Source organism: Vidua chalybeata, chromosome 17 (genome assembly GCF_026979565.1).
Source record: "Vidua chalybeata isolate OUT-0048 chromosome 17, bVidCha1 merged haplotype, whole genome shotgun sequence".
In the NCBI taxonomy this organism is placed as follows: Eukaryota; Metazoa; Chordata; class Aves; order Passeriformes; family Viduidae; genus Vidua; species Vidua chalybeata.
Window position 1 is genome coordinate 15,131,008 of NC_071546.1, and position 23,871 is coordinate 15,154,878.

Sequence of the window (23,871 nt, forward strand, 5' to 3'; positions counted from 1 at the left end):
AATGACAGGAGAGTAGTATAAACTTGTCATTATCAGAAAAAGTTAGGGAATACTCCATTGCAGAAATGTAATTTAATTACAAATCTATTCTATGTGCCTTATGTAGGGAAACAACCAGTTAAAAATAAACTAATAGTAAACTGTAGCTTGACGTGGATATACATTGCAATGCACATTGTTAGCACACCAAGTGTCACTGTGGACAAAGGATCTGAGGAAACAGAGACGCAGTGAGGCTGGGAAGTGCCTGATCCAGTCGAGCGAGGTTGCCTTTATTCATCACATACACTAATAAATTGAAGGGAGAGGTGACACTGGATTAAATCTTCAAATCCAGTCTGATAATGTGATAAGAACAGGGGCAGCTGTCTTGCTGTTGTTCACCAGCAATGCTTTTTATTTTCCAGTTACCATTCAAAACACAAGAGCAAACTGAGACTCAAAGGATCCAGTCTTCATCCTTTCAAGTAAGTGAAGGCCTGTTCCTTTGAGAGAGGATGTGCAAAATGTAATATTAATATTACATTAACTGGTACACACCAGTTACACACTAGGCGATAGTAGTATTCAATTTATCCTGTATTAAAAAGCATAAACAGAGACACCTGGGCAAGGAACTAAGCCCATATCAAAATGTTTGTAAATTCTAAGATAAAGTCTCCACTTTTGAAAAAAGCACATTGCAAACCTCAGGCCTACAAGCCCCTTTGGCGGCTTTTTTTCCCCAGTGCTATTGAGTTGCAGAGTCATCTCCTTTTGTATGAAACACCATTTAATTAAAAATGTGGATTCTTTCCCTCTGAGCGGCTTATTTTATTAGCTACTATGGGGTGTTTTAGCTATGTTCAAGTCTAACAGAGTTTGCATGACCCTAACATTTCATGTGTGCAGGAAAGCCCTACAGGAGAAAGACAGGCTGTGGCTGCTGCGAGAGCAGAGACGGAAGAAGAAACTGCGCAAATTGCTTAAGAGAATTAAAAATAATGACACGTGCAGCATGCCTGGTCTGACCTGCTTCACCCATGACAACCAGCACTGGCAAACTGCTCCCCTGTGGACACGTAAGAGTGCTGTAAACTAAGTAATAGGTTGGCAAATTTTGGCTAGACTGGGCTGGGATCTTGGGTTGCTAGTAGTTATTGGTTTTATTAGCTCTGTAACCAAAGCCATACAGTCTTCTCTATAGTAAATAATCTCTGCTTTCAGTGTTGTAATTATTCTTGTGTGAATGGCAAGGAGGTAAAACCAACTGCAAATAAGCTACAGATACTGAATACTGTACACTGATCAGCAAGGTATCTCACCATCTGGAATGTTTCACAGTCAGAGAAAGGACTAGACAAGATGTTGCCATAATTAGTCATGTCATATGGATTAGGTATGCACAGAACAAGAAGCTGATGCTGGAAGGCATTCTCTGCTTTAGAGCTCAGGAGTGAGAATGAGAGTAACTGTCTATGAATAAAGTAATACTATAAACAGAAAGTAATTAGCAGTGCTAAAGACAGAAGGCTGTAGCTTATGTCTTTATAACTCTTCAATTTGCAGTGGGCCCTTTCTGTGCCTGTACCAGTGCCAACAACAACACATACTGGTGTTTGAGGACAATCAACGAGACCCACAACTTCCTGTTCTGTGAATTTGCTACTGGATTTTTGGAGTATTTTGATCTCAATACCGATCCATATCAGGTATCTGATCATAGACCTTGTGCTCACAGCTCAAGAAATACATCATTGTTACTTGTCAACAATAAATTGAAATCACGCAGATTGCTGCAGGATGAAGTTAAGGCCTGTATAATATAAACTAGTATAATGTGGCTCTTCTTACAGTTAAACAAGCTGTATTCCAAAAGTTACCAAATTACAGAGCAATAGTTACTAAGAAGAACCTCCTGTTTCTTGCAGCTAATTAATGCAGTGAATACACTTGACAGAGATGTTCTTAATCAACTGCATGTCCAGCTCATGGAACTCAGAAGTTGCAGAGGGTATAAGCAATGCAATCCAAGAACCAGGAACATGGATCTTGGTAAGTGCCTCTTCTATTGCACTCACAAATGCCCCAAAGAACCCCAAAATACTCTTAAGGTTATAAAACTTGAATCAGTCAAAAGGATTTTAGGATTTACTTACACTAGTAATATCCTGCTGAGGGGATAGCTGCATTCTCAGATTTTTGTACATGTTCAGTTTGTGTTATGTCATGTTTTTAAGATGAAGAATGACCCTTAGCATAGTGATAAATATTGCTGAGATGCAGAAGACAAGGAAGGAACGATACTTGCAAAAAGGGAGAGAATACCGTAACAGCCACTATGAAGTTCACAGACCTGAACACAGGTCAGTTCAAGTTGGAAGGGACTTCTGGAGTTCTGCTCCAAACTTCTGCTCAGTACAGGATCAGATGTGAGGGCATACTAGGTTACTCAAGACATCAGGAAATTTGTTAAATTCTTGAGTCTTTATTTTTTCTCATACAGGCAATTGTTAGTAACATTGTTAATTTTTCTTCACCTAGGACTTAAAGATGGAAGCTACGAGCAGTACAGGTACATTAAAAAAAAAAAAGTTACATTATTATTCTTAAGTACTACCTTCATGTTGAAAGAGCAAGTGTGGTATTGGGAACCACATGGAAAGGCCTGGCTTTAAAGGGCATCTGAAAGACCTTTCCACCCCACTTGCTTTGAAACATTGGAGCTATTTGTTTCAGTGTTACACTGTATTCTGATCTTAGTAATCAAAATTCTGGCTGAATTCTTCTTCCTCGTCTTTCAGATTGTGGTACTGGTTGTTTTCTTGGTAATGGTTAACTTTTTTTCTCCTTTTGCTGCTTGAAAAATAGGCAGTTTCAACGTCGAAAATGGCCAGATGTGAAGAGACCATCATCTGCCAAGTCACTGTGAGTTGGGAGCAATTCACCAAAAGCATTAGCTTTTACTTAACTTTTCCCTTCTCTTTTTGCATGCATCACCCTTTTAACATCATCATCTATTCTCACGGAATGCTTAGGAGGAAAATCCTCTAAATTATGCAAGAAATATGATACTGCCATCATTACTGACAACTACTGCTGCACAAAACCTCTTGGTACATGTTTTTTGGGAATCTTGGGGCATTAAAGTCAAAGCAATGTCAAACAAGTAAAGGTAGATGCTCAGTTAAGAAACCAGTTATGGTCAATTGCCAATCAAAATTAAAGACCAGGACACTGGTTTTGTCTAAACTTGAACTAGTAGCAACTACCTAGTGGTTTTACACACCATCCAGAAAGAACAAAACTGACTGTAATTTCTCACAAGTAGTGAGGCAGCATCATGTATTTTTTTGCTCTTTATCCAACTACAGCCTTTGTGCTGTGAGCAGAAAAAGGAATTCAAAACAGAAAGTAGACTACAAGACAGATTTGTGTCTAAAACTGTTTTTTTTACTTACTGAGCTGCCTTTTAAAATGTGGTGATGATCTGGCAATTCTCAAATTGCTAGAGCTCAAAGGTGAGGTACAAATTTAAGTTTATTAAAAAGTTACCGTTGCCTGTTACTGTCTCTGAATTTCCCCTTAAAAAGATGGCAGATACTTCAATTCATTAAAAATCATTAAGAGCTCTCAAACTGTGCAGTGGAAAACACAGCTGCAAGTCCCTTCCTAGGCACAGTCTGGTCTTCTTGCCTGAGAGGAGTTGCTCATGTAATGCTGTGGTTTTATTTCTAATTGAAGAGATCAAAGACTGGCTTTAGAACCAAAATGAAGGTTGAATTAACAAGCTTAGTACAGGTCGAAGTTTCAAACACTGTTGAATTGTTTCTGTCATACCTGCTATGCTTTTATTGGTGGTTCACAGTGTTTCCAATGTTCTTTATTGCATGGAACCATTAAAAATACCTTTCTTACTACTTTCTACTAGAATGTTATACACTAAACTGCATCTGTTTTATTTTAAAGAGGACAACTGTGGGAAGGCTGGGAGGGCTAATCTCCCCCAGCTGCTGCACCTCCATGAGGATACAAACGGGGCAGGACTTGAATCCATGTACAGACTAAATGAACTGTAACATTCACCTGAAGGACTGGATAAACTTTGAGGCTGAAATAGATAGAATGTTTGCACTGGTTGAGTGAGTTGAATAGAAGCAGTGAAATTATGGGAAACGCTGTCAGAAATACAGGTCTCTGAAATCCACTGTTGTACCTGCTTTTTTGCTTTGGATTATACCTCACCTACTTCACAAAGCATTCTACTTCAAGAAGACACAACTAACGCCAATTCAGGAATTGAGGAGGAAACTCAGCCACATCCCAAAGAGGACTGCCCCTACAGTGGCAGTGTTTACACAGACAGTTGACAGGACCTTAAAACAATTTCCAGTTCACCTGTATCTTTAGTTGTCGTGAGAAAAACTTACAATGCCAAGTACAACTCTAAAGCAAGATTTAGAAAACAAAGGTGCTTTTGCTTATCACTGGAGTAAAGGTAATGGTTCAAGAGAACTTTGAAAATATTCAGGAACTGAAGTCAGCAGCACCAAGTGTTCTCAATACCATGGAATTTATTCAATTTCCTCTGAGGATACATTTTAGTTCCACATTTACTTGTTCATTGTATTGTCACCTCTATGAAGATTAGAGAAAATCCTGACTCACAGGATTGCAGACTTTTGGAGGGACTGTGTAAATATTGATCAGCGTACTCTTTGAAAATAAATTCCTTCAGGTTGTGAAGAAATTTGTTAATAAAAAAAGAGTGTAACGCCCACACGCCATTTCTCAAAATGCTAAGTCAGAATTTATTCATTTTTAAAGGCACTGAAAAATTTCAGTAAATGTACATCCTAAATTTTAACAAAATCAGAATTTGTATGAAGGTTTTTTAATGTGGTAATATTATACTGTACATTCAAAACCAGAACAGTTCCTTTGAGAAAGTAGCATTTGCGTAGCAGTGTAACTTTTACATTTATTTTTAAAAAAGGCAGCTCTGAGAGTTCAGTACTTGTAGTCAATAATCTAGTTCTACTTTAGTCTGCAGAAAAGTAAATGTTGTGAATGACAGTTACTGTTCAAAGGTTGTCAGAGGGGAAAAAAAACTGTAATTTTACTAAGAAAGCACAGTGTACAGAATTATTTGAGTAGTTTCATAAGAACATTATTACATAAGTTGTAGTACAGGCACTAGTGGTGAGATTTGTATTTATCATTTGTTTCGTGTTTCTTTGCTACCTGTGTTTAAGGGCAAATGCCTGAGGGCACTCATGGGACAGACTCAACCAACTGTGGCCTTCGCTCCTAACAAAGAGGTATTTTTTTCAAAATGCAAACTTAACTTGCCCTTGTAGAAATGCAGTGTAAAAACACAGCATGGAAATTTTGAAACCCTTCCTGGTTTTGCAGTTCGGAAAATTAAGTGGAATTATATCCAGGCATGTAGATCCCTGGTTCCACAACCCCATACTCAAAAAATATACTTGAATTTAGGAATGAGGAAAAAATCCCTGCTCAAAATGCAGAAGTGGAGTCTTTATATGTGCTAAGTAAGATTGGTCTTGAGTATTTGTATAACATGTGGTAAGTTAAATCCACTACCCAAAAGCTTTCTTTAATTATGCAAGTAAAATCTGAATGTCTGTCTTAATCTAGCCATGTATTTTCATTAAACTTGTTTAAAATTTCATGGATTATTAGAAAAATCTACTAGGTGATGAGATCCTGGATCCATACAAGTAATTAGAGAAAACCTTAAGTTCCCCAAAACCCCCACATTTTTGCTGCTTTCCAGAGAAAAGTTTTCACTATCTGCCATTCCCAGTGTGCACGCAGAAAGAATATGAGGTTAGATTTTTTAAAAATTTGCACGCCCTTGTGTGTTTACCTCATAGTCTGGCACGGTGAGATTGTGACTGTTAAAATCTTGCAGGGCCAGTGCACCTGTAACTTACTTGTCAGTCAGAAGGCTGAAAAGTTGTCTTGTCCCTTTACAGAAAATAGTGAGCTGTTAGACTTGTACGTGACACAAGAAGCAGCTGGTATTTAATGAAAGGTATGTTGTTGCCAAGTTTGGGGAAAGATACTACCTCTTCTCCTTTCAGCTCTTCTAGAGCTTGCTGTTTAAGTTGTCAAAGACTTGGTGTCCATGCTAAATGTGTGTCTCATAAGTGAAAGGTCTCAGTGTTACTCCCTCAGCTTTTACAGCCAACTAGGATAAAATGTAAATCATTCTTTATACACAGTTTTCATCAGTGATAGCGGGGAATTTTCTCTGGCCTGTACTGGATAATCACCCTTAAAGTATTACCTCATGAAGTGTCACCAAGTTCTGATTTTAAATAGAAACCTTTATTTACATTATTATTAACATCCAAACACAAAAACCAGAAGGGCAGTAACACCTTACAACCAACCCTTTTATAAATCAGTCCCCATGATTCCTCTGTTTTGCAAAATAAAGATACAGATATTTCAAGCAATACATGTAATGTAAACTATGCTTAGATGCAATTCTCAATACCATATGCCTTCTCCTGAGAATTTTTGAAAATATTGCTCTCAGAATTACATGGTTTCACACTTCTTGTATCATTCTGTCATCTGGTGGTTTGCACATAAATTCTATAATAAAAGGTGTGCTAACTGGTGCAACATTCAAGTAAGTTTTGTCTTGTGACAGAAACATGGTCTGAATTTCTCACTTCAGAAGCAGTATTTTAGGCCAAGGAAAAAAGTGCACTACATACAACTTTAATAAACACGTGATCAAAAAAGCAACAGAGACATGGCGAAACAACGCTCATTTATGCAGCAGTGATCAGAGGTTGCTGTACTAGCTAATTCATCTCCTACTGCTGAATAATGTTATGTGGGTTTTATTTAAAAAAACATTCACAGAAATCCACTGCTATAGGACCAAAGCAAAATTGATGGTGGTAACTAAATGTCAACAGATTTCAAACCAGATGTACTAATGTACTATTTAGTGCTGCCATGAAATATGCTGTCGATGCATTTAAACTAAAAATCTTTTAATTCAGGAAAAAAAGTAGGTAGTGGAAAAGCTCCAGCATGCTAAACATATGAGAAAAGGATGAGCTTTTATAATGTCAGTCAGGTAGTTATACATAGATGTATAAATAGAATTACTAAATAAAAAAAAAAAAATTGTACTGCAAGATGTATATAGCAGTATATAGTCTAAGAGCTCACCTAATGAAAGCAACCGGTGTTTGTAATTTCCATCAGCATAATGAACAAGTACAAAATATAAATATTGTTCTATTCTGATTTGCTATAAAATGCAAGGGATTGTTGCCTTTCACCTCAGTAAGCAGCACTTACTCAGCAAATAGGTATGATCCAAGAAATGAAAAGATAAAAGTTCCTTAGGCTTTTAAAAGCTTTGCATTATAAACAGACATTAATTGGACTGAAAATTCCAAGTAAGTGCTGTGGTAATCTATATACTCAGTACTAAGGGAAGAGACAGGGTTACATGAAGTAGATTGACTGAATCTACATTCCCATTGAAACACAGCTGGCTAGGCACTAAGGATGAATTTATGAGAATATTTCTATTAAAACTTATTTCTGTTAAAATGGAAGATCACCAAAAATTCTGAACAATAAAACCCCATCTTGCTAACAGTACAAAGAGTAAGCAAAAAACACAGATCAGGGGATTTGTGGTTTCTTTTACTCACTTGGGAGAAATCAGTTTTCCATTACACAATGAGCAACAGAACAGAAGCACTACACAAACATTTCTGGGTCATCCCTTAGGAAGGTTTAGAGGTTTAATTCCTTGTAACTGCAAGAAGTGCAAAAGGATCTTCATTTCAAGCACCCAGAATGGAGGGGGAAGAAAACCCCATGCTATCAGCAAATAATATGTAGCCACACTTAAATACTTCTATGACAGAAATCTGCTTAGAAAATACATTCGTTACTATTAGAATAATCCAATGAGGTGTAGACATTTGGTTAAAATGTGGCTTAATATCCTTAAAGATTTATGGATGTTACATAACAGCAAGTATTTTGCAACAGACAAACATTTTCAAAGAACATTTAGAATTCATTAAAATTGACTAAAAAGACACAATCCAGATTCGTCAACTGAAAAGGCAACTTATTACAGACAGACATGTCTGTCCTGACAAATTTTGAGATCTTACAATGCAGAGCCTTCATGTCAAACTACCTTAGGTAAAAAGAAATGTAACAAAAGTGCTCACAGGTGGAGAGAGTATTGAACAACTGGTCTGTATTTTATAAAAAGCTCTATGTTAAACATGTAAAAATAAATGAAGTGTTGAAGACCAAAGAGAAATATGTGGGCCAAAGTCACCCAGCTTCAAAGTCCTCAAATGTAATTAAAAAAAAAAAAAAAAAAAAAAAAAAAAAAATTGGACCTCAGCTACACTCAAGTTTCCAGAAATCAATTTTGTTAAACATTTAGCTTCACAAACTCTGCAAAAATGAGTTAGTGACCTACAAAAGTCATATATATAATACATTATTTTAAAGATCATATTTACAAAATTTATTCACAAAAAAGACTGCAAAATTCTGATGCTGGCTGCAATGTCTTGCCTTGAGTTTTCTGAAGCTTTTTTCAAAAAAAAGACGAAAGATTATTGCTCTAATTTCCATACACAGAAAACATTACATTATGCAGTCTTTTCAAATAATTAAGAGACTGTGTTTGTGAAGGAATATGAGTATGCTCTACCTTCATATTAAGTCCTTATCAAAGACATTGCATTAATCCATTATATAGACCTCTATAAAGTGCACTCAGCTGCACAGCAATATGTAAATATTAGTCACAATTGTGTTTAAATAATTTAAATTGTTTATCTTCTCTTTTCAACCCTTGGCTTCAACAGACGGGATTTTGGACTAGCATGTGCCAATTACTTTTGCACTGCTACTTTGCTTGGGAAATCCCTGACTCTTGGGATAAGAGACTAAAAGCAGCATTTCTATTCAGGGATTTATATAAAAGAGTCAAGGCTAAGAACTACATTCTCTGTCAGATATTGTTATTAGAGGAAATCAGGAAATTCTTACCACTGTGACTTCTCCAGGCACTTTAGTCTGCCTGGGCTAAAGGGCTTTGGATAGCTACAGTAAACAGATCAGGTATTCCAGGAGTCTACCCATCAAATCTGTTAAAATGGCATTACCAAATTCACATTCTTAGAGGAAGCGTGCCAAAAATACTAATGACCTTTTTTTGTACCCCACATTATACAGTAATGCATAGGCTGCTTCTACTAAAACATATTTTTGTTGGGTAGGGTTTTTTTTCATTTGTTTTACTCTGGATGAGGAAATTTATCACTGGTTTCTGTTAAGCCCAGTATGACTTGCCATGAAGAATGTGTCACTTTCCCTTCTAACACTAGTGCATTCAGCCATTCTTGTTTGAAGATGTGGTTGTAGATGTCAGCAGTATTTCTGTTAAAGAAAAGATACTTTCATCAGAGAACACAGCTTTGCTGAAATGGTTTGTGTACTGCATTTGGAAGAAAGAACTACTGCCAATCAATGCCTAGAAGGAGAAGAATAGCTTTTTAGTGCTCCACTTTAAAAATAAATTTCTAGAAAATAAATGCTGTCCTAGAATTTCCTGAACACACTATTTTGGTATCTTTATGTCACGTAGATTTGGAAAATCTGACATTTCACCTTTATATTATCCTCTTTATAAAAGGCATTTGTTGTATCAAAGTCCTCCAAAACTTTACTTACCCCCAGAAGTCCTCAGTATTCTGACAGCTTTCTCAGGTATGCTGGACAAAATTTCATGTGGTACTTTTTACTAGAATAGATTTAGCTTATGACAGTATTATGTTGCTCATCCTAGGTATTTTGTGGAAAGATTGTAGCAAAAGTGTATTTTGTATTTCAGTTTTCTTTTCAGTGCCTATTATTAGCACATTTTCACCTTAAATGAGAGGTCTAAATTTTCCATCATTTCTGGCTATGCATACACAAGTTATTCTAAGGTTTTGTAAGGGCAAGTATCATTATCAGTGTCTGCCGGAAGGATACTGCATTAGCAGGATTCTTAGCCTGACTCATAAGAGCTATTACATGTAATTTTCAAGATCTGCTGTGGATGCATTTCACAAAGTCCATGGGTTTTTTCTGGGGTTTTTCCAGGTTCAGAAGTATTTCATTATCCTTTGTGCAGTTTAAGGCTTGGTCCTTTCCATGATACTTCAAAGTCAACAGCTAAGCCCAGCATACAGCTTGGGTCATTGTGAATTTGCTAATGTATCATCAAAAAGAAAGTATCTCTTAGGATATAAAATTAATAGGCCTGCAGATGCAAATACAAACAGGGTAACTGAGAGCAGGATTGTGTGGGAGGAATGGATGTAAGCAGACTGTACTCAATGGAAGAAGAGTCAGCAAATCTTTTCATCAGTCTTGATATATGACTTACCTGGTCTGGACCCATAGGCAGTCCTGACATAGGCATGGTATTAATACTCATCTGTCCAATGTGGCCACTGCTGCCATTCATGTGCATCATACTGTATGCTGCTGGGCTACCTTGATGGCTGAACTGCTGCTGGGGAAAAGAACTGAAGTACAAAAGGACAAATAAAATTACCTTCCAAGAAGTTCACACACTGATGTATTGCCTTCCCTGCACCAGCTGTCAACACATGAAAGATAAAACTGTTTTCACATTTACCTATTTTTACCTAGTATCTGTTTAACATGGAAACTTCCCTCCCAAAAGGAATTTGAGTTTTTAGAAATGCATAGCTGTATGTGTATGCCTAATGTAACCTTTTTGGAGGCTACTATTACAGCTGTATCATCCATCATAATACTATTTGATATTTTGTATTTCTCCAGTCCCTACCCCAAGTTATTTTTTCTTTAAATATTAAGTTAATATTTAAAGACTGAATGTTGCTTCTGGTTACAAAGATTGTAGAGGTCCAATATAGATCAGTGGAGCTAAGCATAAAATAATCATTTTATTTCCTAAACCAGAGCAGGATGAAGGACAATACAAACACCAGAAAGTTACTTTTTCCTCTTGTAAATGCTTTTCCTGCTACATGCTATGTAACATAGTTTCTACTTCCAGCAAAATGAAAGACTTTTTGGGAAACAGATTGTTATCCTGAAGTTCACCTGTTTCTGGGGATGCTTCCTGAGGGCCAGCCCTTCATCTCTGAGGACTGGTACATTGTTGCTGACTGAGGATGCTGCAGCATCGGGTTCTGGGAGGGTCCAGTTCTTGATGATACCATTGGATTGGGAGGGCTTGATACTCTACTAAATGCAGGATCAGGTTGTTGGCTTATTCCTTAAATTAAAACAAAGGAGACAGATGCAATACACTTATCATCACTTAATACTTCTAGTTCATCTTCCTGCACTGATTGGAAGGAGAAAAGTCATCCTTTTTTGTAGCAGTATAGTCCATTTTTCAGAATGATTGGTATTTAGGTAGTTTGGATTAATAAAAAAAGGGAAAAGAAAACCAGACAAATGGAAAAAAAGCCAAACATGTTAGTACCAGTACCATAATTAGGTGGATAGGGGAATTGCTGTGAAGGAACTTGAGCCATTGGAGGGCCTGTCAAAGCACTATCCATGCTTCCTGAGGCTGTCACATTTGGTGGTGGACTGAAGGCCTGAGGTTGCTGTTGCTGCTGCATCATCATTGCCATCCTCTGTTGTCTAAAATGGTGACTTATTAGTTCCCTGTTACGCTGAGCCACCATTTGAGCATTAAGAAAACCTTGCTGCTATCCCCCAAAGAGAAGAAAAATCATATTAGAAGATGTTTTTACAAATAAAATCAAGTCAGAGTCAATCAAACTCATTCCTAAGACCCGGCAAGTCAAGGAAAACCCACAGACAGTAAAAAACAAAATCATCAAAATATTATGACAAAAGTTTTCATTAAATTGTCACTAGTGCTAAACAAATGATGATGTTTTACACAGAAAAACTTGGCACACTGAATTGACAGCATGTCCTAATGAACAAATCCCCCAGCAATCTCAGGAATAAGGGAGGTAAAAAACCCCTTTTTTAAAAATTATGCAGAGGAACAAAACCAAAGAGGAATGCTGTAAAGCCATGAAAGAAGGTTGAAATTCTAAACAGATAGCTACTGTAGTAATTACTTACCTGGGATCCCACCTGTGGCTGCATAACTGGTCTCATCACTGAGTTAGTACCACTGACTGGATTTTCCATTTTTATTTCAAGAGTTTGACGGGTCTGATTCATGAACTTGGAAAAAGACATTTTAGCACTATTAGCCTGAAAATAACGGTATCTGAACAAAGTAATGGCAACTCCTGCAAAACCCCTTTCTTTACGGACCTCTTGAATCCATAACGTGCAATGGCTAATTTTTGCCTTGTCTTTAAACAAACTATTTGTTTAAACAGCTCAAACACACAAAAAGAAAAACCCTTCAAACAGTGCAGCATTAACTGGCTTTGCTTTTTTTTTTTTTTTTATTTTCCTTAAATTATCTCTCTTTAAGAATAAAGAGCAGATTATCTATTTGTTTTAAACAATAAGTGTCATAGAAAACCAAGAGAGAACACAGTATTTCCTAAAATTGCCATTCCATATGTGGAGAGGAAAGGGTTGAAAAATGGAAGATTTGCAAGGGGAAAGAAAAAGAACCTCAGAGAAATACTTTCTCTCAAGGACCAACCAGGCACCAGGGAGATGTTAGAAAATAGTCTGGCTGAGAAAATTCACATATTTATGTTTGCTCTGGGATGTTGTCTGTCTACAGAGAAGAAATGGAATTTTCTCATAAAAGATAGCAGGATGTTGTTAAAGACTTCTAAAAGCCTTTCCCATAGACTTGGGCCTCTTTGTAAAGGTGGGGGAAGGGAGATAAGAGCGTTTAGAGATGTGAAAGTACAGCCTGGTGAAGGACCGTGCATGCTCCAGGCCCTTTTGATATGGAATACAGGCCTGAGTGCTTTTTGCCCTTTCTAAAATGAGCTTAGTGGTGTATGTGTCTCTGTTTTTTGGAATCCAGGGTGATGGAATAAACCTACTCTTTGTATGTCAGCTATGTGTTGTTGTTGCTTTGGTGTTACCTGCATGTATTCTGTTCACACACCACGCCACACAGCAGTAGTTCAGTTTTCCTAGTTTTATTTGTACACTGTATTTAATATCAAGCCTGCATTTTCACATGGGGAATTCAATGCTGAAATCATGCATCAATTTCTTAAGCAGTGTTTTCAATCTAGTGTTAAGATCTATGTGGCTGTATCTATTCTCTCACCTTTCATCTGAAGAAAATACCTAAAATGACATCAAATCACTAAATGGAAAGCAAACTCCTATATCGAGTTTGCTTTTGATTAGCTAGAAAACACAGTGAGAAAGAAGTAAAACCTGATTTACAGTAGAAATACAGCTCCAATTTAATGCTATCTGTGAGGTTCCGAAAAAATAGTAAACATGGATAAAGAGATCATGCAGAGTTACATTGTACAAGAGCACTGTTTTAGCTAGCAATCATTTTGTGTGCTGCAGGAACCAATCAAATCTGTAGCTAGGGAGGCTGATGAAGGAGAAACACTTGTCCTAATAAATGTTCTTCTACTCCTACAGCCATCAGGCAATTCAATGAGAAGCACTGTCAAAATAAAAGACCACCCTCTCAATCATCTGTTGTAATATCCATTGTTATATATGTAAAGCAACACAATTCCATGTGCCAGTAACTCCATTCTGAAACATGAAGGAAGTGTAAATGTAGGAGCAAAAAATTACCTGCTGTCCCTGGAGCCTCTGCTGGAGTTGCATGCGTAGCTGCTTTGGTGTGTTGGTCCGAGGTCTCATCACGTTTGCTCGGGGGTGCATACTTTGCAGAGGAAAATTGCTCGGTTGGCTCATCTGATTCATCACTGAATTAAAAGACGGCTGTTGTCCCTGGATGCTACTAAAACCTCCTGGCATTGCTGTCCCTTGCCCTTGATAGGGTTGACCATACAACAAAGGCTTCTGGTCAATCATAACTGAAGATTCCTGACCTTGAAATGAGTCTTGTTTGGGTTCCAAAGCTTGTCCCTTCAACAGATACAGAAGTGCTCTCACTAGCAGTATATACAGAATTCCTAAAGTAGTAATAAAGCTAACACAGCATAATACACCAGCCAGCAGTTTCTTGGGTAGAACATAGCATGGACAGCTGCTGTTAGTTCTGTCTCCAAACTAATGAAATAGCAAAATGATTTATAATAATAATTATTTTTTAAATCAATTTTGCCGCATACTGCATACACAGGCAGACCAGTGTCACCACTCAAGCCTTTCTGCATTTTTGATGCTATTTGTACAAATGATGGTGTCATGTGGGTCTTAGCAACTTCCAAAGTAGTCACAGAATTTCTTTTTCCTATTTGCTAGCCATACAAATTCAACCTGGAACTGAAGGAGAGGGAAGCATCCACATCACTGACAGTCAAATAATTCACAACCTAAGGCCAGCTGACAGCAGGCTACGAAGGAAACCCAACAGAATTCTCAGCTTATAGAATTATAATGAATTGCACCCCAAACTCCATCTATATATACCAAGGCATTATACAATAAACTTCTGTAAGAATATGCCACTTTGTATTTCTTGTCATGCACAAGAAATTTAATCCATACTGAGCTCCTCCATTGAAAATCACTAGTCAATGTAAAGGTTTCCAAAAGGAAATGTATAAATGTGAAGATGAGGATGTGAAGAGACCAAGTAAATGAGGAGGCCCTCTTGACTTTCTTTTCAAGTAATAAAATAATATTGGTCTATGGAAAATAAATGGCCAAAATATCTGTTTACTTACTTGGTTTACAAGATCAGGAATTCCTAATGCTCTGTCAATTTCTTCCAGACTTGTGATATCTGTATTACTCAATAGTGTGTGCAGCTGATCCAGAAGTGCCCTTTCATCATTCTGGCCTTCCATATTTGGTGCCGAACACAAGAGATCATCCAAAGAGCTTCTAACTAATTGTCTATAAATTAAAAAAAAAAAAAACAAAACAAAACAAAACAAAAAAACCAAAAAAACAACAAAAATCAATATGGTTGGAAAAGACCTCCAAGATCATGGAGACCAACCTTTGAGGGAATACTGCCTTGCCAACCACACTTAGAGCACTAAGTGCAACATCCAGTTGTTTCTTGAACACATTAGGAATGGTGTCTCCACCACCTCCCCGGGCAACCCATTCCAATGCCTGACCACTCTTTCAGTGAAGAAATTCATTACAACCATTACAAGGAAAATTACAGTTTTTATATAATATATTGACCTGGGTATGATTAAGTATTATAGTCACCCAGACGACTGAAGTAAGACTTAACAACTTAAGTCCAAAATTTATGTCCTAAACTGCCCAGTCACTTTCCATGCATCCTTAATCACACATAAATTCTGTTTTCTCCTGGTTTTGTCATGTGCCACAGAGATATGATTTCAGAGTCTCCCCTCACTTTTTTCTGTGCCTCTCAATTCAAGGATTGATAGATTTTGTTAACAATTACTTTTGTGGAGCTGGTTTAAAAAATATCCAGTGTCAGATCACCAGCAGAAATGGAAACATTTCTGGAACATTCTAGAAATGGAATTCTGCCTCCAATCTGTTATTGCCACTGTGTATGTTGCACAATTTTATTTCCAAGTCTTAAATTCTTCTGACAGACAGTGAACAGTTGTATTTAGAATTACCTTAAAACATTCCCCAATTCTACCTGTTTTGTGAACCCCGTGACGCTTGCTCCATTGGCATCATATTGTCAGGCCACAATCCAGGCTGGTTAGAAGGTCCAGGCTGTCCATAGGGATTACCTCCCATGTCAATGTTTATCTCATTTGGCCCTGCAAGGTAAAACATTTGTGTCTTTTTTAAAAACTGAATGTCTCATCTTGCTTTCCTAGTGTTCACATTAGGATGATCACACAAATTGTCAAGCAGCTTCATGAGTTTTCCATCATAATGTTTTACAGTGTATACACACATGAACTCACAGTCAAGATAATTTCACATTTATAACAGAACACAGATTTAAATACAGCAGTGATCTAGACCTGTTACCCTGTTAGAGCAGAATTGCTATTTCTAATCCTTTAGTCTCTAAATAGGAGCATGAAAGACACAGTACCTTACATAAAAAAAAGCCCCAACAAAAATTCTGGACAATGACATCTGGGTACCAGCAAATACACACTGTCATAGTGACATCAAAATCTGGCATTTTTAATTCCAATACAGAGTGGAAATCAAAAGAAACACAAAGTACATAACATTTTGCTCTTTGGGAGTACTTTTTTCTCCTCTACCTATCCTGGGACATACAGCACTACATATGAGAGTTTATGTCATCCCATTATTTCCCAGCATCTGTATGAATCACCTAGCATCAATGATTTCTAGGAAGCTAAGCTGGAAAATTCTGACTTAGTCAGGACTGCACAAATTTCGTCTTTATTTAATCTTATATCCATTTGTTGCATTGAAATAGTAAGTCTGTTTAAGGGAACTGGTGACAGCCCTGGTAGCTTTCCATTATAAGAAAGGAATGCTGTCTATTAAAGCTGGTTTGGGGGCATACTGGTATTGGCATAGTACACTGGAGAATTTCAGCTCTAGACTAAACCTTTGTTAGACATATAGAATAGAAAAAACCCACAGGCTTTAAGACTGTTCATATTTTAGACATACAGCTTATTTTCTCTCACGCACATAAGAATACTTTGAAGAAAACTGGTATTTGCAATGTGGCTTTATATGAAATTTGGCTACTCCATGTGAAAAGAACATTGAAATACTTGAGAGAAAAGCTTTAAAAAGACATTGATTACTAAGAAGTCAACAGAAAAAAAAAAAAAGGCATCCATATCAAATAGGATAAATTAAATTAACCACAATGCTAGTACCTTCACATATGGAATCATAGATGCCATTTAGTTCCTGGAATTTAGCAGAGAAGTACTGCACTAAAGAAACACATAGAAACTATCCTTCCCCCACCACCAATATTGGGACCCAAAACAAATTATCTGTGTATGAGACACACAGCACCAGAAGAAAACAAGAACATCACCAAAAAATCTTAAAAGGTCACAGTCAGGGAATAATAACAGTCTCTACTTCAAAAAGCCTTTCAATGAAAATCTAGCATTCTACCAACAGTGCAAAGATTCTTATGATGAATGCTTACCAAGAAACCAGGGAAATAGTGCTATGTACGACAATAAGAAGTTAAGAACTTACTCATGTGAATCATTTGCTGTTGCAGCACGGGCCTAGAACCAGGTATGCTGTTAGAGCGAACAGGCAGCCCAGACACAGAGCCCCCCTCTGGGGGCCTCGGAAGGGTTGTACTAAATTCAGGTCCTGGTCTCAATACTGAAGCAGAACTTGCAGATTCCAATCTGTTCACTTTGGAGTTTGGCAAACCCCAGTCTCCTGGCTGATGCTGATTCATCGCCACATTTCTGTGGGGAGCACTTGCTATAATGAAGAGAGAAAACACAAATATTTATTATCAGGAGTACATTATGTATTTTGGGTCTCGAATTATTTTGCTTTTTCATAAAAGTGCACCTGCTAATGTCAGAGCAATTGACTGGAGTCCTACAAAAGCATCTAGAGCTCACCATGCCAAGTTCTAAATTATACAAAAACTATGAGTCTAAATATATGTAAAATTCATAATGACTGGCTGCCACTGAACTGTTCTTACTTCTATATATCAAAAGCACATGTTAAACTAAAAACTCGAAATAGTAAAAAATAATTTAACTACTTACAGTAAAGTACTGGTTATGATACAGGTAAACAGTAACCTGTTTTATAATTTTAGCTAAGATAATAATTTAGAAGTATTAATGATGGTAAAATTAAAATTCTTTAATGTTAAAGTTTCTTCTAACTGAAATTTCTATTTTAGTCTTGCAACTTTTTTGCATTAAAGCTATTTCCTTTACAATGAGAGCTGTTTGTATACAACCAACAAACCCAGATTTGCTCCAAAATTTTCTTGGTTTTCAATCATTCTTGGACTTCCACCCATCAAGTTTTGCTTTTGTAACATGGAGAATGCATTCACATTCCTCACTGAAGCACCTGAGCCCATAGGGCTGTCTAAAGACAAGGCTCTGTTAAAAGGTGGGCGAGTAGTCTGCACAGATTGAGGACTCTTCACACCTGTTAAAGAATTAAAAGATGCATGCAACTGTACATTTAAAAAATATAATGCTATTAATGACTTAAATTAGTCTCATCTCTTTATGAACTAATACACTTGATCTTAAGCAAGCCAGGAACAGTTATGTTGCTTATGTTTTCCCAACAGAAATTCCCATTTTGAACACATAGTTAGGACCTTTTGCAGAAAAAGACAAAGGCAGTTCCCTGTGGCCCTACACAAGAAAAAGAGCTTCATTTTAATTTACGTTCTGTAATGACATGGTGCGTTCCTGAGCACAGTGTCCTCTATGGACAATTAACCTACAAATCACCGTGCTTCACAGCCAATAGTGTCAGTGGCCTTACGTGTTCTTGTACCTGGTTTTATATTTTTCATTATCCATGTTTCACCTCCTTTGGTTATCTCAGCAATCCATTGCCCTATATAATCAAGAGATGACCAGTGTCATGAAAGAAAGCAACTGCCATGATGCTGGTCTATCAGCTAGGTTATCCTCCCCTCCTACTCAGCTTCCTACTAAGGAAGGGCATTCCTTTTGATGTCAAGGGGGAGTAATGATTACAATTTACTGGCCACAAGATGTTTTCACATAGAATAAGAAAGAAATTAAAAGCTTGTCACCAATCCCACATTATACCCCTAGTCATCAGTGAGGGATAAAAATTCTCAATTTTAATTCACAACTCATCTTTCCTGATGACTTGTCTCTGAGAAATCTACATTAGACAAAGCCAGAATAAACCATAAAACAAGGAACTGTATGTTATTCATTTTGTATATAGTAGGCTAGAGCTAATAGTGTCCATAATAGCCTATTAGCTATTATAATAGCTAATAATAGCTATTATAATTAGCTATTTTGTGTTACATTTGTCCTTGAAGATATATGAGATGAAGAAGGTACTCTCTAAGGGTATGAGGATGCATTATGTTTACATCAGGTAAGAAGAAAACCCTAACTTTAAAACCCAGGTGGTAGATTTAATTCCTTACCCAACAGGGCATTTCCTTGAAATAATGCTTGCTTTGTTCCAGGGTTATTTCCATTTGCAGACATAGCATTATTGTAAAACTCGGAACTACTAAGATCACCTAGAATTGCATCCAAATTATCCAAGTCTCCATTCATCTGAAAATGACGCAGTAAAATACCAAGGTTATTTACTCTCATATGGCTATATTTCAATTTTTACTTAGATCCTCACTAATCTTAAAATATATGACTGGGAGACAAATGTTTTAATTCACTGACACTATCTGGAGCTATCTTTTCCCTTCCAAAGAAATTTAGATATCATTTAGATACCTTTTTTTTGAGTATTTTCTTTGGGTAATTTTGAGAATTAGCAGAAAATGAAGCACTTCTGAATATAAACATTTCAAACATCACAAGTTAAAAAGATAACAACCCTAACGATAGTGAACAAGAATGTGTACCATTCAGTGATAAATAATGTATCTATCATACACAAAAAGCTAATAGTGAACACTACAAGACATGAAAATTAAGCACAGGTTTTCTGGTCAGCTGGAGCCCTAACTTTCTTTAAAAATTTGTCTTTAAATCAGATAGAGCTTCAATAGAAAAATAATTCATATATAGTGGATTGATATCTTCATGAAAGAAGCTTCTCTGAATACCTTAATTACATCTCAGGAGCAAGTACTGAAAGTACATGTTGTGTACTATTACAGAGTTGATAGTGACATTTCCATAAGTGGTATTCAAACAATGTTATAAGGTGTTTTATTTATAGTCAGCCAGTAGCTAATAAAAAAAAAAAAAGTGTTGGGTTTTTTTTGTTTGGGTTTTTTTTTTTTTTAATTTACCCAGTTATTATTGATTTGGGAAATTCAAGGTCTAAGAAATCGATACATCTTCAGTAAACTCTGCTATACTGACCAGTACTGTTTACTTCAAAGTTCCAAATCTTAGGACTTAAATACAAAAACATTATATACAGATTATAATTTTAAGAACATCTGTTCCTAACAAGTGCACTGCTGGTTTCAGAATAGTTGCTCCATGGTGCTAGTTTTCTGTATCATGACATTTCTCTGAATTCCAGCTCTAGAATTTATTTATTTGTATTTATTTATACAAATTATATACACCTTTATACATTTTCGAATGTATTTATTTGAATGCTGAATACGTATATATATATATATATCTACATTTGGAAAAACATATTACCTCATTTAAAGAAAGAGAGTGCTAAAACCAATGAATGAACTAAACTAAATCATTACTATTTCAATTATTACACATTTTTGTGTATTGTTTATATTTTCAAAACTAAATCATGTTTTACCTTTTACTCTTGTATTGCCAACTAAGTACAGAAGCAGTTACGGGCCCATTTCCTACTAAGCCGTAAAACCAAACATGTGCTAAGATCTAATTTTAAGGAATAATTTGTAAATATTACCTTAATCGTACCATAACTTAATAACATTAGTCCAGGACTTCAAGACATCAGATTTGGTTTTATATATATATGTCCTGTAGTTCTTTTTGTTTGTGCTTTTTCATTCACAATTAAACCTGAGTTTATTGTTTTCATCATTTGCACAGAACCTTTTTAGAAATGTTTACACATGCACACTGTAGAGTGTTCTATATTTAGTCATTCCCTTAGTAATAAAATATTGGTTAGCTCGTGACATCATTTTACATTATATTGTACCTCCTCTGCTGGCTCCATTTTTATTTTCATCTCTTTTTCTTGACTTGAAGTAGGAATTGTAGAACTTGCGCATTGTCCCATCTTATTATCCACACCTTCTACTTTAGGCTTCAACTCTTTGGAAAGCGGCTCCTTAATATCATCTTTATCTAGTAGATATCTTAGTAAAGCATTGTTTTCTTTCTTCTTTGGGCTTAGTTGTTCCTGTTTGACAGTGCCTTCTCCACAGGAGGTTGTGTTACTAGCATCATGATATGTGTCTTTACCAGTAGCTTCAGCTGTGATCTTGGCCACCTCTGCTGGAGAATTACCATTCTGCAACAATTTATGTAAAATCCTGTGTTTCTCTTGCAGGAGTGACCCATGCACGTTTGAGGAGGAAGATACCCCTCCAGATGTTGATGAGGAAACTCCTGAAGGACTAGTAGCACTCGTAGAAGATTCTTTACAATTTGAGTCTAAAGGTGAGTTTGATGCTGTAGAATGTCCTCTTTCATCTGAGGAGCACGTAAGTAGCTGAAGGAGTTTTTTATGCCCTTTGCTCTCAGATGGTCCTCTCTGACTTTCAGATGCCTCCAGATTTCCCTCTTTACTATCTTTTTCACTAAGGAGATCTCTGCTGTTTGACTGGCAGATGGAACTTTCCACTTGGTTTTGTTCACAATACAAACCAGAAGGGCTTTTGGAGTCCTTAATTTGCGGAGTTATGCTAATGTTTGGGGAATTATCCAGTTTTGGACCCGGTGAAGAAAGTGTTGATAAAAGGGAATTTCCAACCCCCTCACTAATGGCTTGCAGAGCACTAAGAGAACTGCTAGAAAAAGTGCTGTTGCTAGTGTTGCTGGCAGATCCCATTGGCGAGTGCGTACCTGTATCACGTGACAGAGATCGAACTTATTAGATTACAGTACTGCCCGTATCTACTCTTCCTTTGGATTATGTATGACTGCCACATTGAGTTAATACATGAAGTCAGGTATACTACATTTAAGTAACACATATAGGGTCACATAGAACAGTTAAAATGGATGAAAGATGGAATTCAGATAAAAGTGAGAAAAAAAGACAGCTTGGAAAAAAAAAGAGCTTATAGCAAGAATAAAATACCTGTAACTGGAGAATACTGGTGTGAACTCATTTTTGGACTGCCTCGATTCCTAGGAGATACCATTAGATTCTGTTGGCTGGAAGTTAAGCCAGGACTGCCATGTGGTGGGCTACTTATATTCAACCCAAAACTGTTACTCTGATAAGCAGAGGACTGCATGCCGGGTCCAGAGTTCACTGGCCCCATATTCCCAGGGCTTCCATATCGAGCGCTGGTGAGCTGACCCACTGCATTGGGATCTCCCATCCCATAGTTTCTGTTCTGCATTGGCACGGCTTGACCAGGTGATATGTTCGTAAGACCATTAACAGAATTTGTGTTTCCAGTCACAGGTGTTCTGATGTTTTGTCCAACAGAATTAGGATTTGGCCGATATCCATTTTGCTCTCTGTAAATTCAACATCAGTCCCAGAAACCCAAGGAAAACAAATTAAAACCTTATTTGGAATCATGTGCTACAAAGACATTATTAATTAATTGCCCAAATATTTTTTCCAAAAACGAGCAGTGAGAATTCAAGTTTCCACAAAAGCTTCCATTTAAGCCATGACATTTATTTATTCACTACAGAAATGCTTGATCCTTTGAAGGCTTCAAGTTATAAGCTCATACAGTATCACTGCCTCAAAAAGCTTTAATCAACGATGAGATTATTAATCAGATTTATTCATTCAAAGATCTTCATTCTTTCATCCCCTTCCTGAGTCGATGTCTGACACCATTCTACTGTGCACATTAACAGTGTGTGACCCTGAACAAGTTCATACACAAATTTTTCAGCATCTGGAGACACTCTAATGCCAGAAGGAGACAGATTCCCTCCAAAGTGACATTTCAATTATTCTTGCAAAGAACAAGAACAGGTCATAGGAAATACTACCTAAGGTACATTTCTGTTATGGATTATGCATCAGACAACATCTGATTTGCTGTCTTTTTAACTGGTCTACAAAAGCACGTGACTGAGCATTTCTATTTTCAGTGTTCCATCAATGCTACCACAAAAGACTAATATAAGCATAGCACAGGCTTTAAGCAGGTATTGAGGAAAAAAATTCTCTTTTGACTGTGACTGTCTTTGTGCCACATAGTTAAAATGGGACTCTGTGAGGTTTACACATTTATTTGCTGTTTCCCAAATTATTCCCCATCTGAGTTTTAATCAGTTAAAATGTTTTAGTATGCTATTTTTCTCAGGTTATCTTCAAGGTCAGATGTACATTTTAAAACTGTGACACTTAAATTATAAACAGATACTACTAAGTTCACCTTTGAAGGAAGTGGGTAGAGACAAATCCATGGCGGTCATTAGTTACAGGATTTCGAAACAGTTTACTCTTCGTTTGTGCTGTCACTATTGTACCATCCGCTAAAGAAAATTGATACAATGGGGTTTCAGCATGACCTTGCGTATAAGCTGTAAAGGGAATACACAAATATTGTTAATATTTAAAATGCCAAGAATTATTAATATGAATTATAAGATATTTTTGACACAATACCCTTCATTTACTGAAGATTACCCCCCAAAACCCAAAAAATGTTAAAAATAAATAAATGAATAAATAAATGAATAAATAAGACCTATCCAAAACATATCTAGAGAAAAAGGAAGTATTCTACTATTTCTCCTCTATCAATAGAGGGACGATAAAAGCAAACAAGATTATTTGGATGCTGCAATATTTTGTGCTCACCAGACACAACTGGCAAAGTTCTGCATTTGTTAACAGACTTCCAAGGCTAGATTATAGAGTCCATGGCTCCTGCTTGGGGAAGAATTTTTAAGTTTGCTTCAATCAAAAAATTGTGAAAACTATTGGTTTTAATTTGAGCTTCGTATCTCTTGT

The 23,871-nt window shown here is 36.7% G+C and overlaps 2 protein-coding genes across 3 annotated transcripts in view; one reads left to right on the plus strand and one right to left on the minus strand.

Moving 5' to 3' along the window:
- SULF2 (sulfatase 2) overlaps positions 1 to 4,770 on the plus strand; it is a 58,395-nt gene extending 53,625 nt beyond the window's left edge. Inside the window, exons 15-21 of the mRNA XM_053958844.1 lie at positions 408 to 467; positions 892 to 1,061; positions 1,549 to 1,691; positions 1,911 to 2,034; positions 2,524 to 2,554; positions 2,851 to 2,907; positions 3,949 to 4,770. Coding sequence (XP_053814819.1) covers positions 408 to 467; positions 892 to 1,061; positions 1,549 to 1,691; positions 1,911 to 2,034; positions 2,524 to 2,554; positions 2,851 to 2,907; positions 3,949 to 3,979 — 616 coding nt within the window. The 3' untranslated portion in view covers positions 3,980 to 4,770. The remainder of the gene's footprint in view (positions 1 to 407; positions 468 to 891; positions 1,062 to 1,548; positions 1,692 to 1,910; positions 2,035 to 2,523; positions 2,555 to 2,850; positions 2,908 to 3,948) is intronic.
- Positions 4,771 to 6,314: 1,544 nt separating this feature from the next.
- The window catches only part of NCOA3 (nuclear receptor coactivator 3), a 60,292-nt gene continuing 42,735 nt past the window's right edge, over positions 6,315 to 23,871 (minus strand). Inside the window, exons 13-26 of one of the 2 annotated variants that reach the window (XM_053958843.1) lie at positions 23,291 to 23,438; positions 22,021 to 22,409; positions 20,914 to 21,782; positions 19,217 to 19,352; positions 18,031 to 18,219; positions 17,284 to 17,523; positions 15,761 to 15,887; positions 14,850 to 15,021; positions 13,789 to 14,085; positions 12,166 to 12,270; positions 11,552 to 11,777; positions 11,158 to 11,332; positions 10,451 to 10,592; positions 6,315 to 9,456 (exon numbers count right to left, since the gene is read on the minus strand). In XM_053958843.1, the coding sequence (XP_053814818.1) occupies positions 9,445 to 9,456; positions 10,451 to 10,592; positions 11,158 to 11,332; positions 11,552 to 11,777; positions 12,166 to 12,270; positions 13,789 to 14,085; positions 14,850 to 15,021; positions 15,761 to 15,887; positions 17,284 to 17,523; positions 18,031 to 18,219; positions 19,217 to 19,352; positions 20,914 to 21,782; positions 22,021 to 22,409; positions 23,291 to 23,438 (3,227 nt within the window). In that variant the 3' untranslated portion in view covers positions 6,315 to 9,444. Of the gene's footprint in view, positions 10,593 to 11,157; positions 11,333 to 11,551; positions 11,778 to 12,165; positions 12,271 to 13,788; positions 14,086 to 14,849; positions 15,022 to 15,760; positions 15,888 to 17,283; positions 17,524 to 18,030; positions 18,220 to 19,216; positions 19,353 to 20,913; positions 21,783 to 22,020; positions 22,410 to 23,290; positions 23,439 to 23,871 lie in introns of both variants that reach the window. The other variant, XM_053958842.1, reaches the window with a different exon arrangement.